This window comes from Falco peregrinus, chromosome 12 (genome assembly GCF_023634155.1).
Source record: "Falco peregrinus isolate bFalPer1 chromosome 12, bFalPer1.pri, whole genome shotgun sequence".
Classification (NCBI taxonomy): Eukaryota; Metazoa; Chordata; class Aves; order Falconiformes; family Falconidae; genus Falco; species Falco peregrinus.
The window spans coordinates 15211799-15229043 of record NC_073732.1 but is presented as its reverse complement, the minus strand read 5'-3'; the positions used below and the strand labels follow the sequence as shown (position 1 = coordinate 15229043).

Below are 17245 nucleotides of genomic sequence, written 5' to 3'. Positions count from 1 at the left end.
TATAAAGCCTAATCTAGAAGTTTTCAAAGTATTCCAACCCCTTTTTCCCTAATAATTTAATCTGCTTAAAAGAACTTTCCAGTCCAGCAAAGTAGTTTGGGGGTTTTTAGTTTATTGTGGGATTTTGGGGGGTTTTGTTGTTTTGGGTTTTTTTTAAAGAAAATTTTATTGAACAAGATGAACAATTTAGAACATAGTACATCTTGTAGATGACACTTTTGAAGTATATGTCAACAGAAAAAAGCAAGTTGAGGCATTTTATTGTATGCTTGAAAAAAAACCAGAAGTGGCAGGCTCACCTCCAACATGTCAGCACCACAACACTTTTATTCAGGCCAAAACCTTTGAATTATTTCATTTTAACTGAGTACCATCAATAAACTTCACTCATTACTGTAGGAAACAGACTGCTGGGGCTCTACAGCAATAACAGCCAGGAACTTCTGAGGTACAGTTTAAGTACTGAAGGTGGTTATAGGGTATACTACATCTATCCTGTTCTAAGAATTAGTAATTCTTAAACTTTTAGGCAACAGATGTGCAATAAGTACCGACCATTATCCAAGTTTCTTTAAATGCATCAATCTGTCAAAATTGAGAAGTGTGGTGAAGGAGAAAACATACTTGGGGTCTCAAAGTAGTTTGCACTGCCTCATTCAGCACTGCTTATGTATAGGTGTTTGGGTTTAGAAACTGAATGTTTTCCATCATTTATACCTACACAATTCAGAAGAGTATTCATTAAATAAGAAGCCATACAAAATTAATTTAAAAACATTTCAGATTTCTGAGAACCGAGAGCAATACCCAAAAGAAATAGAAAATTTAAATAATTTGAATTTTACATAAAAAAAAGAATCATGCTTATTGATTCTCAAAAGGCAACAGTGTTCTTCAGTAGTTGCTATTAGCATGCAAATAAAATAGAGTGATTAAGAATGCACAACATTTAAAAGTTACATCTCTGCTTCCAGTGCAGTTGGCAAGAAAAATCTCACCAACTTCAACTGGAAAAAAGTCAAAACACTGATCTTGTACGCTCAGAAGTTTGAGTGCAGAAACTTTGCTTTAATTCCTTTTTAGCTGAAACTAGATCTTTTTCAATTCTTTTAGAAGTGTTGAGTAGCACATACACTGGCATCCGAGGCAGAATCCTTCTGTTATTTTCTTAGACTAAGCCACTTGTACATCCATTGCAAGTAATCAAAATTAAATGCAGGGTTAATTAAGAGCTTTTTGCGTGCCAAAGAAACATTGGGAAGGTATAAAAGAAGCTGGTTGGTACCTGATGTGATCTGGCTTTTTCCTGTCATGTGAAAAAATGGGGTAGGATTAAAACATAAGGGAAAGGAGCAGAAGGAATGAAAAATGCAAAATAAGCAAAATAAGCAAAGAATTAGCATGATCTGAAAATACAGCAGAATTAAAGAGGAAAATATTTAATGCATCCAACCTAAAAACTATTCAGAACATACTAGTGTTTAATAAATGCTTTTCTCCCTACACACATTTATTCACACGTATCTTTCTTCATGACATGGACTTATTTTTCATTTGAATTTCTAGGAACCATAACAGCTTTCACCTACTGCTCCACAATAAACACACCTGATTTCAGTTCCTGATGTCCCAAGAAAAATCACGTACAATAAGATATAATTTACAGATAGACATACATTCAAACTAATAGGTCTCCATACCTGCTACCGTAAGGCTTTCCAGTATAAAGACATCATTTTGATTCCACCGAAGTATATTACCTGAAATACTCATGTACATTAAACACTATCCATTTAGTCACAATAAAAAGAGATTGCAAAATGTCCAGCAATCTCACACAGTAACACTGAATAACAAATAGCTTGAGGTTTACTTCCTAACCTGCTCAAACACTACTTGTTTCTCAAGTCAGTGTCTTGCAGAAGTATACCAAGAACAGGAAAATTGATGCAAAAGGTTGAAAAAACTGACGTCTTGAGACAACAAAATCCAAGCTGTCAGCTGCCCAATGAAGAAACACCATCCTAGCAAGAAATTAGCTTGGACTGGAAACAAAATGTGTTTTAATTCGTTAGAACAGAGTTGTCCCCCTTCAAAGGGTTGCATTATATGGTTTTGATTTTTTTTCTCCCCCAGCAACCAGACTTCCGAGGATAATCCACTAAGGTGTCCATGGATTCACTGACCAAGATGTACACACAGAAGCATCTCAATTCTCTAATCTGTTAGCTAGAATCATGCTGATGTGTGTCACACCCAGACAAAAATCAAGTGTACTATTTCCTTTTCTCTTATGGTTTTAATGCTGGCAAGTGTAGACTAATAGTGGTAATTGCAATGATTTCTGGTGCCTTTAATTCAGTCTTAAAGGACTACTTAAAAAGGATCATCAAAATATCAATTGATACCAACAGAGGGGGGAAAAAAGGAACTACCATTGTAAATACGTATTGTTACTGACAGTGCAAGTAACAGTTAGCAAGGAAGATCAGTTGCCATTGCCCTAGGTTCAGAACATCAGGAAATTCCAATATTTCTTTTAGGCAAATTCTGCTGGTTTCGTTTCAGCTGGTTGATCTTATACCCACCTCCCCCAAAGATGGGCATATAATGAAGCAGCAAACCCCTATCTGATAAGAACACTGAAAGTATCTTCTCTGTCTTAAGGTCTCTGACTTCAGCTCTGAATTCCCTCATACAAAACAGGTAATTCTCTAAAAGTTTCCTCCTTGGTAGTTCATTGTACATTTTTACGCACAAAACAGTTTAATGCAGTGAGACAGTCCTTTCTTATATTCTACCTAGCAACTGGAAAACCACTCATCGCTAATATATGGTAAACTTTAATCAGCAAGCAATTTAATGTAGCAAGCAATTACAAATATATTCAAAAAATAAGAAAATAGTCTCTTTTTATTAAACCATGAAAAATTAGTTCAGAAAGTAATAGTTGTCTTCATTAAAGTGGTCTTAAATGTGTATTTTTATGTATGATAACACTACTAGTAGTTTCACAACAACTAGTTATGATTTGTGAATGTGAAGTACAAAATTCAAATGATTGAGTTTCTAAACTGTTTATAGATAGCATATCCAATGCTATTCTCTGCTTAATTCTGAAGCATCCAGCTAGCCTATCACAGTGAGATAAACTATCAAGAATCTAAGACTAAAAAAGGTTAAAGGTTTAGCTTTATCAAATACTCCTGTGACAAACAGAAGAAAAAGCTATAGGCAAATATAAATTATATAGTAAAAGTAGGTAGCTTTGACTTGTTACCTAACTCTTGGCTCTCAAATAACTTACAGGTTTGAACATATGTAATAAAAAAATACTCAAACAAAAACTTAACCTGAAAGAATGTCATTTGTATCTTGATTTAATTACAACTTCCCTCTATTTATCTTGTGTCCATTTAAGTTTCCAACATACAGAAACTAGAGAGTAGGATTTAAATAAAAGTAACCACCTTAAGGTAAGATACATGTCCAGCATCACTAGGTATGAAGCCATGCGGAAGAAAAATATTTCTCAGCTACCTTCCCATACTCCTGCTTTGCTCCCTCCTGTCACCTCCCCACAGAGCAAGGGCTTCATGCTATCCAAAAGAACCACCCAGATGTGAGTCAGTTTTGCCTTATCAGTAGGCTGCAGTCAATCCTGCAAACTACCTTGCAAACAGGACTCTTTCAGCCTGTTGAGAAACCAATAAAGGACAATCTCCTGCACTGTTACTGCAGATTTTTGTCAGTTAGTGCTTACACTAACATTTTACATCACACCAGAAACACTCTTTTGAAGCACATTTCCCAGTTTTCTCCTTTCACTCTCCTTTGATGCCTTGCAGGTTTGTCCCCGAGAACTCAGAATTCTGCTTGGGTGAAACTAAGCCAGAATGTACATTACAATTGCAGATGGATAATCAGACCACAGGACCAGACTAGAAGCAGTCAAAAGCAAAATCCCTTGAACTAGTTGCACATGATTTGCTAATCCAGATAGTCTTACTGACGCCAGTGGCCCCCTCATCAGTCTCTGGATTTAAGTGGAGTAATCCCAACTTGTCATAGACTTGTAATGTTCCAAGATGCTCAAGGAATGATAGAAGAATTAAGGTTGGAAGGGACCACGTATCTCAATGCACATTCTGGCCTTTGAAACAAGCAAAGAGCTTAGCAGAAGCACTGCTGAAAAAATTGCAGAGCATAATACAGTAAAAAGAGCTCTCTATCACAACAAACCAACTTCAAAATTCAAGAACCATATCCAACTATACTGTAAATGCTCCCGAATATATAATATTTCCTTGAAAAATGTATACATCCTTGGAAATACAAGATAAATCCTGTTCAGGGAGAGAAATATTTAAACAATAGTAAAATATACATTGTTAAAGAAGCATGACTAACAACATATTTTCAATTCCCAACAGGACCATCAAAACCACTAAACAGAAGTCATTGCACAGGACAGGAATTGTAAAGGATAACAGTTATGCATTTCTTTCGGGAAAAAAACCTCAAAACTTCAGTCCTTCACTGTGTTGCCCTGCTTCCAATAGCTACACAACTTCCATTTTACTTTGTCCTTGTAACACTTATTTTCCCAGCACATACATTCACCTGGCTTACTGTACATAATCAGAAGGGTTGAAACAGAGCAATTCTTAAGTAAAGGATTTCCATACACAGGACTTCTCCACACTAATATACACTCTTAGAAAAAGGCTTGCAAACAACTAGACAGAAAATAAGGAAAAATGGCTTTGGACTGTCATCTCTACATTAATTAAGAGTCATCCAAGTGTTCTGTCAAAACTGTGGAATCTGTGAGTTGCATAGGTTATAAGTCAGACCAGAGTTTAGCTTAACAAGCAGTATCTTAATAAGCTAGTAAATAGAAGTTCTGAATCATTACCTGTTCCATGTCTTGAAGGCATTGCTGGCTCGCTTAAATAGATAACCTTCCATAACAATACCATTGGCTGCATCTACATTGTATTCTAGTTTAGTATCATCACTGGAATAATCCTAGTACAAAGGAACAAGACAATAAAAAACACATTGCAGTTTCAAATGAAACTTCCAATACGGGCAGTATTAACATCAAAAAAGAGTAAACATTTAGGAATAATGTTTTAATTACAACACTTATTAATGAAGTCATGACTTAATTTTTTTTTTTTTTTTTTTAAATCGTTTCTAGGAGATTAGAATGCTGAAGACTTTTACTTTACCTACACACCAGGCGAAATTCTTGCTCGGGTATTGGTGACCTTTGTGGCCAAGTAGAACACAAACATAACCAATAGAGCATCTGATGCTTCAACTGCCTGCTCAAATGGTCTCACATATATTCCAAAGAAATGGAAGAGTAAGACAGAGGAAAATAAAGGGGCAATGGGAGTTTGGAGTCAAAACTGAGAAGCAACTGCAGCTTGTTGCAGACAACTGTAAAGAGCCAGCCATCCTTTAGCATTTTCTTCAGCTTTGTCATCTTGACAAGTGAGCCAGATCAAAACTTAGAAGATAAGTAACCAAATAAAGATGACTCTATCAGTTACCTCTAGATTAAAGCAGTCAGGGTGCTGGCAATGATGACAAGCTTAGCAGTAATTTTTTCTTTATGATCTTTGACAAGAATATGAAGCTAGATGTAGGACAAGGGAAGATACATTTCGATCAATCTAGTAAAAGTGATAACAGTTAATAACAGCTTAACAAATTTTAGAAAGGTTACTGCTTTGCATCTCCAAAGGTAGAGTAAATAGTAATACATGTGGTGATAATTTGCTTTTAAATATCATCTGAAACAGCATGGACTCTTCCCAGCGCAGTATGGAGCTCAGGTATTCAGTCAGTGGGAGGCTACAGCTACTAGAGGTGCATGAAAAAGCACACATGGGAAGATATCACTTATGATAAGCTATGTCCAGTTATCTAAATAATATCCATATTATTTAATTTCACTGTTAGTGTAATATATCCTTAAAGCAGACCAGCAACTTCTTCCCCTTCACTAGGGCAGAAGACGCACACCACTGAAAATTAAGTTTCAGAACAAAAAAATCTGATCAAATACTAAAAATGCAGGACATTTCATAACGTCAGTCCCCCATACCTTCAGCAAGTACTTTTTGTAAATTGAAAACATCAGCTTTGTGTGAAAAGAAAATCTCTGTTTTGTACTTTGCTCCTTAGGAATTTATCTATACATAGGGGAAAAAGAGGCTATATAAAAAAAGTCAGCTTCAAAACCAATACCATTAGCCCTTTCTGGTAGTCCAGCCTGTACACAACTTCTCTGCTACGCACAATGTTTACTCTTATAGATGCAGATGGTTTGGTTCAACATAAGGTTAATTAAACAAGACAGTGAAGTGGTTACAAATATCAAACGGGCCCGCTACACTCCCAGGCCAGCACAGCACCAAAATCCATAAAATTACTCAGAGTGTTTTCAGCTATTACCAATCTGAATAGAATAACTAAATTTGAAATGTTAAATCTAGATTTTTGTTAATTCACTGGCAGAAGATGAGTGCAAAAGCAGGAATTCCAAAAGAAAATGGAACTATCATATCACTACTATATATTGATCTGAATAAACATATAGGTTGCAAATAAAAGCTTCTCAAAAATCACAAACTTGCAATTTATTATTCAGCATTTAATAACTCCATTTTCTGCCTGTTTTCCAGATCAGAACATGCTGAACATTGAAGACCATTAAGCACAAGCAGCCAAATATCACAGTACAATTTTAACTTTGTATTTCACAACTTATGACACAAACATTGAGTGTTAAAAGTCCCTTCTGTTTTCTTATCCTCTCCAAATTTAAAAAAAAAAAAAAAAAAAAAAAAAAGAGAGAGAGAGAGAAAACCCCTAAAGCACAGATTTAGGCATGCTGATGTCACACCCCCTCCCTCCCCAAAAAACTGATAAATTACTCTAACTTACCAGCTCCCAAACATAATGAAACCTGCTAAAGATTTGCATCTTCCTAGTGATGCCTGCAACTCCTTGTGTAGTGAAAGATAACATACATTCCCTTGGTCTTTTCTGTCCAAACTACTATGTAATCACATTTTCCTTCAGGTTTGGAGAACTGCTGCAGAAAATGCAACTGTTTTTTCCAATGAATCTAGATACACGCTTCCAAGACATATACAAGCATGACAGCAAAACTCCTTGCAATCATTTATCATGCTACACACTCAGCTCAAATTGTCTAAAATACTGAACCTTCCTCATGAAGTGCCCCTAGTATCATTTTTAATGGCTTCCCTGATTGACTTCCACCTTTATAGAGGAGATTAAGATGCAAGAGTATACAAACAAGTGTTCAATATTTTCCTAACTATACAGAGCAGACTACCAGCTGCGGGGAGGAGGGAAGGAGTAAAGCTTTTAAGTGCTTTATCCATAAAACTTCATTGATAAAAGTTGTGGTCAGGAAAGAAATTGAACAAACAAGCAAGAAACTTCACAATTCATTTCAATTAAAAGGATAAAAGCAGAAAAAAGAACTAGGCAAGTTGTGTCTGATTTTATACTCTCTGCTATTTTGTAATTAGAGGATAGGAGAAAAGCAGTCACATTATAGTTTATTTTTATCTTGGTGCATGGAAAAGTTTAGTGAATCACAAAAAATAATCAGGGGGTGGAGAGAAATACATCCATATCTTTCCAGTGTCCTGCATAAGAGAATCACATGTTAATAAACCCAGCTGCTTTATGTGATTCAGAATTTTGTATTCCTTAAGCAAACAGGCAGCTAATAAAGACTGACTTTTAAACATAAGTTAACTGCTAATTAGGCGTCAGTTATGACTAAAGTACCTAATCAGAACTAAGAAAATGAAGCCAGTATTATGACAGTTACACTGAAGTGCTGTATCGCACATTCCATTCAGTTCCAAGGGAAGATGATCTATGGCTTCTATTCTGATACTTATTTTTCAAGGCTGGTCAGCTACTGGAAAATAAGTATGTAGAAGTGGTTCATTTAAGTGAAGCGTATAGCATGCTTACATGCCTTTATCCCCCCATCCCCCTCTTTTTCTTTAAATGTCCATAAGAGATAGCAAACCAGCCAGCAATTGAAAAACTTTCATTTCCACAATTAAAACTCATCTGCCAGGTCACAGAACACCTATTTTACTTGACAAAGTTTCAATGAATGTGTTTTCACGTGAACTTACAGATTTATCACACATACTGGATTTATTTCATAGCTTGCATGGTTTCTGTTTCTCTACATATAATTTTCTTTTTACCAAAACATAAACCCCCATACTTTTCAGCAGCATTTACTTTCAATATGAAGACTGCTAGCAGGTTACGAAAGCTATTCAAGCCATTTTATCAGTAGATTGCATGGAGTGTGAATATCACCATTTTAACACCGAATATGTATTTGATATGCTTTTTACTTTAGAAAATCAGAATTTTTTGAAGTTTTTAAAAAACCAGTAAGTACCAAAGAAAACTCTAATCTGAAAAATTAATCCAGCATATACCAAGCAGAAGACACTAACAGTACAACCCCCCTTGTTTAGAAAGTTGCTTCCATTCCCTTCCCATTGGCAAAAGCAATGTTTGTCATGCTTAAGTTGGAAGTCCCTTGAGAAAAGGCTTAGAAAGAACAACAGCCCCAACAAGTAACAAAGTTTATATTCCAGGGCAAAGTGAAAGGCGGCAACACAGCCATTGCGCATACAGGTCACTTGAGATACTATCAGATCTTTGTTTTTAGAGACATGAATTAGTTAGCATTACTACACAACAGCAGTTCTGGTTTACGCCTGCTTTATGATTCTGGTAGCATCTGGTTTCCTATCACTTTGCTTACTCATGATGTTAAAAATTTTCAAATCATTCTCACTCCAGCTGTTTCCTGAGCAGTTCTTCGGATGCAGGGTTTTTCGGGTTTTTGTGGGTTTTGTTGGTTTTTTTTTTTAAGGAAAAATGGATTTGAATACAACAAAGTATTTGAAGTTCAATGCAAACATTTTTCCTGTATTATTTCCCTCATTTTAGAACAAAATATTACCTTTGTCACAAAACCAAAAAGCCATAATGCTATTTACAGGTCCAATAGATTTTAAAATTATGTCTTAATTCATTATGTTACTACAGCAATGGGCTGCAAACTGCTCAGAAAGCAAGAGTTATGTCTTAAGTGATATTCACACTGATGCCACTCTTGATATGAATCTTTCCCTATAAAAATATATTGCAAAAAGTTCCCAGAATCATGACATTTCTAGATTAATCCACAGTATGTGTTGCTCCAGAATAGTAAGAGGGTTTTTTTCCATATACAGAAAAAATAAAGACTTGTTTCCTACAAATTTGCTGAGTATATTAAACACACAAATTAAAAAACATCAGACATCAGTTCTCTTAAAATAGAAATCAAACTACAGTGGTGACCAAGCCCTTCCATGACTTTTGTGTTAGTCTCTCACAACAGCCTAATTTAATAGGATGATGATTACAAAGAAAAGTGAGATGAATTAATGCAATTATTCTGCATGCATATGCACATATATGCAAACACAGGTAGTGGGTGCGTAGGTGTGTGCACATGTGCACTTACCTATACATTTCAGAAAAGGAACTGTTCTTTATCCACACAATGAAGAAAAGGCATCGTTCTGAAGCATTAGATTAAAACTTCAGTATATTAAATGTATATATACCTCATGTAATATTAAATACAAGAAGCCGAAGTCTCGTAGTTATACAACATGGAAGGATTTGGCACTGGAAGATTTTAGAACACATGCCTAAGAGGAAGCCCAGTGAAAAGCAACATGACAAGCCATGAGAAGAGAATAAAGAAAAAGGTTGCCATGCCGGTCAGATTGACTAGATGACAAATAATGATATAAAGAACAAGATCCAAGGTCTAAGGCAGTTCAAGATTCTGAAATCCTGACGAGCTGGAAGCAATCTTGGTGGGAAGGTTGGGAAAAGCGAGTAGGAGGAGACAAAAAACAGACAACACTATTTGAATACGAAACCAAGAAAATTTGACAAGCTGTTAAGAAGAATCTCCAGCAAAGCATGCCCTCCAAAGCCTAGACGCATTAATCCAGGCATTATCACAAAAATACATCAGTGACTTGACTGATAAGGACAGGAGACAACATACACAACTTGAAACACAGAACTTTAGAGAACATACAATCCAATCTGACTACCCTGATTATACTTTAGAGACAGCATAAAGTTATCATTCAATTTAAATAAGGAACAATATATAAATAACCTCATTATGATTGCCACCTGTACTAGAAACCAAGAATATTTAAATTACACACTGATACAGGTTATTAAGTTTCATGAAGCCTACGTTTCAATAACCATTGATATTATTAGAAACAGTTTACCTGTAAAGCAGCCTTTAGCAGCATTTGAAGAAAAAACAAAATCTGTAAAGACCATTGGCAACAGCAATGACCAATTCACAGCAATAAGTTATTATTTCTATGGCAAACCAAAAGATAATTGCCCATAACTTACATTCTCCACCAAGCACTGCTGTTCTCTAACAGTAAAACCCTCAACTACTGCCCACTCCTGAAACTAGGCCTATTGAGCCAAACAAATTAGAATTTGAGTATCAATGTTAATTCCAGTTCCATCTCTTTCTAATCTCCCCTCCTTCTTCCCCTTCCTTGCCAGTAGTTATCTCCTGTCTGCCTCCAAACACAGCACATCAGCGCTACCCTAAAACTCATCATTGCATCTGCTCAATGTCACAGTTAGAGCAATCCTAATGCTTCCCACCAACTCCTGTAGGAACAACAGGATAAAGTGACAAAAGCATTTTCAGCAACCAAAAACGTTACCTTTTCCCATCAGTATTAATATTGACTCCTACTAAGGCTACCTAAATTATAATCTTAGCATATTTTCATTTCTGAATTTACTCATCAGATTTCACTTACACTAGGCTGTTTTGGTTTTGTTTTTTTTTTTTTTTATTTATTTTTAATTTATGCCACCTGAACAGATACAGAATGTATTTGAATGAGAGTAAGTAGTGTTGCATTACCTTTAAACTGGTATCTAATCCCTTTCAAAAGTACCTGCAGTATTAGCTCGCTACCGGAGAGTTCAGTGGAAATATTTTTAACTTCTAGCATTATACCTGCAAAACCAATACTGATCTAGAGCTTCTGAAACATCCAAACTGAAGTCATTCCCCCCACAACATGAATTATCTACATTTTTCTCAACAAGCAAAAATAATTACTACACATACAAGTCAGCCCAAAACAGCAATTTAATGTTATCACTGTTGTATTTGTGTAGAGTTGAACACCATACATTAGACAGCCTTTACAAAAGTTTACTTTCACTCTTTATATGCAATAGCAGCTACCTACTGCCTCAAAGTGCTGCACTCTTACTTGGCACAGTCCAGAAAATGATATATACGACTGTAGAACTGTGCGGCATATACACCGATTCTACACACGCAGAGGAAGGAACAATAGCAACTTCTACAACTATACTGAATCAAAGATGTAATAAGAATTAAGAGCTCTAATGAAATGTTAGAGTCCCAGCATTCAGAGAAATTACATTGTTCTATTCATGTTTCAGTCAAAGCTAAACATAATGTTCTGCTCTGTAATACAAAATTACTATCTGCAGCCCAACCCTACACATAATATGTGTAGTCTATTACTCTGCACTAAGGATACAATCTCTCACAGTTCAATGCAGAGACACACTGCTGGGGAGAGATGCTAGAGATACAAATATGTGTGTGCAATCTGCCTTTTACATTCTCTCAAGTACCTTTTGTTGAATAGTGGAGTGCTTTTGCTCCATATCTCTCTTCTCCTTTGCAGCATCTACAGCCAACTGATCCAGCTGTAAAGAGAAACAGAAAATTGGATCTTTAGAAATCAAGAGAAATTTGGCTCAGTAGATTTCATAATGCTGACAAAATAGAACACATTATGTCTAGACACTGCATGGCTTTTGTTTTAGTTGCATAGCATAATTACTCTGGTCACAAAGTGTTTACCTTCAATAACCACTGAAGCCTCGTTTAAAGCACTGCACTACCATCCTAAATTAACCTCTACGAAAGGTGTACATTTCTTGTAAGCCTTAGAAGAAATGTTTCAAAGAACAGCATGGTGCCAAGCATATGCGACTCTATACCGCATTGGTGCTCAGTCTCTGAAGAGAATGACTCATGCTTTAGCTGCTCTTTGCTGGCTGACTGGCCTATGCAGCAGCACTGGCATTAGCAGCAAAAACTAGAAGGAGCAAATGCTAGTGATTTTTTCCCCTCCACAAAGCAGGGGAACTGCCTCAACCAGGCTTTTGTATTGATAGTTTTGATGAGGTCACCAGGAATATTTGAGCAAGATGCCTTGAAATCTTATGCAGAACCATTCAATCTGTTACTAGTTTCACAAATAACAACAATATGATTTTGCAAAGAAGAGAGACTGTCAAAACAGAGAAACTTCAAGTTAGCATCCTTACAAAGCCTGTGATAATAAAAAAACCACTACCAAAAACTTGCTGCAAGGATGTCCCATATCTATCTAGCTATTCACATGTCCCATAGCACTAACACATAATTATTTTCCTTTTAAAGCCAGAAGGAAAAAAAAAAACCCACAACCATGGCAGGAAGGTTAAGATATCCCGTAAGAGAGCAAGTCTGGTGTTTTGGGGGGGAATTGTGGGTTTGGGTGTTTTTTGGTTTTTTTTTTTTTTTGGGGGGGGGGCATGGTGGTATGCGCATATGTTTGTTTTAATAGACTTTATTGTTTAAATAAGAAATATGGTGAAGCAGAGGAGCAGATGCTGCCTGAAAGACCAATTAGCTTGGTACTTATATGACATGCTATGGAATCTGATTAATTCCTCCCTTAAACAGCCTATAATACAAGAATGCCATTAACCCCAGTCAGTGCATCTTACTGGATAAGAATGCAGATGCAATACTGAACACAATGGTACAGCCTGTAGCTTTACATCTGTGGGACAGATCTCATTTTACTCCTGACCTAGAATGAGGAGACCAGGAACAGTATACAACACCAGATTTCCAGCTGAAGTCAGTCACTTGGCAGAGGGCACAGTATGACTAACAACCTTTAATTCACACACAAACAGGATTGCCTCCACCCACTCTCACAACCACAAGTGAGGACCCCTGCCAACTCTGGTCATTTTCTCCAGCACCGTATTTTCCCTACTTGAAATGATACAAATGGAAGAAAAAAGGGACAATAACTGGCTCTTACATCCTTGTGCTAGACAGTCTCCAATGATGAAGGAGCCATCAGACAGGACATTTGAACTCAATTCCATACTCTCTTAACTCTTGTCTCCCTGATTTCCTCTCTGGATCGAATAGCTATACCAGCACTTTCACACTTTACAGGTATTTGTGAACATAAAGACATGGAAGACTGAAACATCCAGATGTCATATTTATGTAGCTATATGACTTAAAAAATGATAGAAGAGCCGCTAAAACAGAGACTGGGCTGCCATTATGCTCAAAGACTGTTTTGCACCAAGAACCCTGTGAAACCTATGCTTTTACGATAAAGATCAGAACTGGCCCAAGGGCTGTGCAAGACTTCATAGGAGTCAAGTTTCTTGCTAAAATCTCAGATTCAGGAATCTGCACATGGCCCCCAGAAATTATTCTTCCTACCCTGCTAGATGAAACAGAAGGTAGTTGCATTCAGATTAGGGCAATTACCTCTAATTTATCATAACTACAAGTGTTTGAGAATACATTTACCACAGCATGACAAAAAGTTCTGAACAGCAGCTCATTTCATCATTTACTTTTTTACTATCAAGACAGCACTGCACTATTCCAGTTTCCAAGCTCAGACCAGAATTTCTTGTTTTCATTCAGGTGAGCAACACTTCAACAGTCTTAAATAAAAAAGACAGCATACGACTACCAAGAGCTGTGGTCAATCACACAACTAAACTACCAAAATCCCAGTCATTCTACCACTACTGAATAGTCTTCAAATAATTAATGTTTTTCAAAATACTGCACTTACTGGTAAATGTATTTTCATAAACATATAGTACTATAAGTGGTACTCTGTAGAGAGCTATGTCAGACTAAAGTGTTTAGCTTTTTGAGTAGTCATGCCTGAATGAAAATTCAAGTAGGTTTTCTTTTTAAACTAATACATTTCACATGAAAAGTGCCAAATACCCTAATTTCCACACAAAAGCTTATATTGCACTTGTGTGCCATTGAAGATTCCCCTACAATGATGTGATTTACAAGTAATCCTACCCTGACCTACAATATCCAGAAAGCAAAATTGCTCATTTCTATACTGTCATGTAAACCAGTTATTTTGAAAATGCAAAACAAAATATAAAATTATAATGATACTATTTAAGATCACTTCAATTTTAATAATTCAGGTGCTGTTAAATGTAATTAAGATCATACACAAAAAAATTATCCAGCAAAATTCACCGACAAAGAATCTGACAGTATTTTCAGAAAAATCTAGCAAATCCCTGTTTTATGTCACAACATACCTTCCCTCTGACCTGTTAAAAAGACAGAAGCTTCAACCAATACAAACTGCAAAGCCACTAAAAGTTCAAGTTTAAGCTATTTATTAGTCTGCTTCTGTCACAAAAAACATCCATTACTTATACACCAAAGTCTGCCACAAAAGAATAATTCAGCAAGTTGTACAATTTAAGGGTCTTCAGTCTATCTTTGCTCTAATTCCAATGTATTTTAAATACTCTCAACTTCGGATTTTCTAAATTTAACTCTTTCAGTTGCTATGATACCAGCACCAAAATGAATGTTACACAATACTCCTTAACAGATCAAGCAAAAGGATGACCAGCTATTCAGAAGTAACCTTGCGTTTCTCATTCAAATAATCTCAATAAAATGGAAATACTAAAGCCTGGCTGGTAGCACAAAACATTACCAACTCCATAGCTTTTGTTTTCTTTCCCCATCCCCTCTTCTGCAGAGGTACAGGATACATTCTGTACTATCAAAACACTACATTTCAACAATTACAACCCAAAATGGAAAGCTATAAAAGAACAAAAAAAACTAAGGACAAAGTTATATGCACCTGAACTTTTCAAGTGCCAATATTACACCAGACAGGGATGCTGCTGTACAGTCACTTCCCTTCTTGATGGCAGTGCCAGCTCAAGCAGCTTCTCTCTCAGCTCCATCACTTGCCATATGCATGCACACACACAAGCACACACCTCCCTGACATGTGTTTGTACAAGTAATTAAGACCCACAGTAACCTGACTGGGGACTAGTCTAGCAGGAAAATTACTATTTAGACATTTGACTATTGGAGTGATTTTCTACAGTTCCCTATCTGCTTCACTGCACAGACACAGAAGCAGGTTGCAGGGCACAGATGACAACAGCGCTGTGGCAAGAATAACCAGCTCAGGACAATGTCATTTCTTAGACATTCAATAGCAGATCTACTTGAGATGAATGCAAGTTTCTGCTGTCATTTAATTGCTTTTGTGTCTGGACAGACACTTTGAATTTGGGTTGGCTTTGTTTTGTGGATCAGGCTGGGAAGTGGTAATAGAGGGTTCTGCACCAGTGCAGTCGTTGCAAATCCTTAAATAGAGAAGAAAAAAAAAAAATAATAAAGTGTTGGACAAGTATTTCCAGGCCCATCCAACTTGCACTGAAAACAAGTCAAAACACTGCTGAGTCTCCTCCCTGCACCACAGACCGATCTTCAGTTGAATATTGTATGTTCTTATATATTTTGTATAACCATTTTTAATGTCTGCTGTGTGCAGTTGCCTGTGGTCCACCTAACCTTTTCATGAGTCCGTCACTGAAAATGCAGAATTTGTAATTGTGTATTCTTAAACTACAAAACTAGGCAAGAAGGATTGATTCACTGTATGAATTCAGTTTTGCACTACTTAAAACAGAAATCTGATTTTACTAATCTTAATTACCAACATTCATGCTATTTTTGGCAGACTGCATAATTTATACATAAATATAGTATACAAGTAGAAGGAGAAAACCTAATCTCCTTTTTATTATTAAAATATATTTATAGCACAAGTCATATACAAAAATTTTAAAAACAAAATAATCCAATGTCCTGAATACCACAGAGTACCTCAAATGCCACTATATGGCTATATTTAAGAACATAAATCCTAAAGGTAGTATTAATTTTAGTGAACAGACAACTTACAGTTTGTAACTATTATCATTCAAACCACTTGCAGTGTATTTTTATGTTTTGGTTTTTTCACACTGCAGTTCCCTTTTTGTTGAATAAACCTATGATGTACCCAATGTGTACGCATATATGAGGTTTTCATTCATTCCAGCATATAGCGATGACGTTTTGAAGTAATTTGTTACCTGTGCACCAAGATCTTTCATGTAGGGCTCAAGTTCACTAAAAAGATCATAGCCTTGATGGAAAAAAGCCAGATGGGCATACATAAACGATAACATCTGGAGGGGGGAAAAAAAATACATTTTTAAAAGGATGAAATATTTACGTGGTATCTGATATTTTACTTAACTAATTCACATGAACTAACTTGAAATACAATTCCAGGGTTCATCTCTGCTCTCATATGCTGCCAATTTTACATCAATATCTCATAGAGCTTCCAATGTCATAAATAAACATGCAAGGTAAAGGCAGCAAAGAACCAAGTCAAAGATCTCAGACATTAGTTAATAAGATTAACCCCATTAACAAAACAAATCTGCTTAAGGGCAGAAAATTACTTCTAATACACATCACCTGAAACTTATCTCCTGTTTAACCAGGACACATAAATTAGAGCAGCTACAGAATACATTTATTAATGATCCAAAACTATAACCTTTATGAACACATAGCCAAGAAGACCGTCCAGTCTTAGAAAAGTTGGAAAGATGCAGAGCAGTATGGCAATCAGCTATAAAGCTGTGATCCAACTAAAGTTTTTGCTATTTAAAAGAATTAAGGAAATTATGGGAGTGCAAATTCAGACACTGGAAAGAAAAGCACCATTTAATTTGGCAGTCTACAGGAAACTTTTTACAGAGATAACGTGAAGCAGAACAGAGAATACAATCAGAAGAAAACTAGCATGCAGATATAGCTGTATATTAATTTAGCAGATACCATAATAAAGCATATCGTATATCTGCTATTACAATATGCTATTTACATTTT

At 36.1% G+C, this 17245-nt stretch overlaps 1 protein-coding gene across 4 annotated transcripts in view; it reads right to left on the bottom strand.

The window, feature by feature from the left end:
* Nucleotides 1–17245, bottom strand: part of ACAP2 (ArfGAP with coiled-coil, ankyrin repeat and PH domains 2) — a 65491-nt gene that overhangs the window by 17934 nt on the left and 30312 nt on the right. For 2 of the 4 annotated variants that reach the window (XM_055817601.1, XM_055817600.1), the window contains exons 8-11: nucleotides 16435–16530; nucleotides 11824–11898; nucleotides 4919–5031; nucleotides 1286–1306 (exon numbers count right to left, since the gene is read on the bottom strand). In XM_055817601.1, the coding sequence (XP_055673576.1) occupies nucleotides 1286–1306; nucleotides 4919–5031; nucleotides 11824–11898; nucleotides 16435–16530 (305 nt within the window). The remainder of the gene's footprint in view (nucleotides 1–1285; nucleotides 1307–4918; nucleotides 5032–11823; nucleotides 11899–16434; nucleotides 16531–17245) is intronic. The other 2 variants (XM_055817603.1, XM_055817602.1) reach the window with 1 other exon arrangement.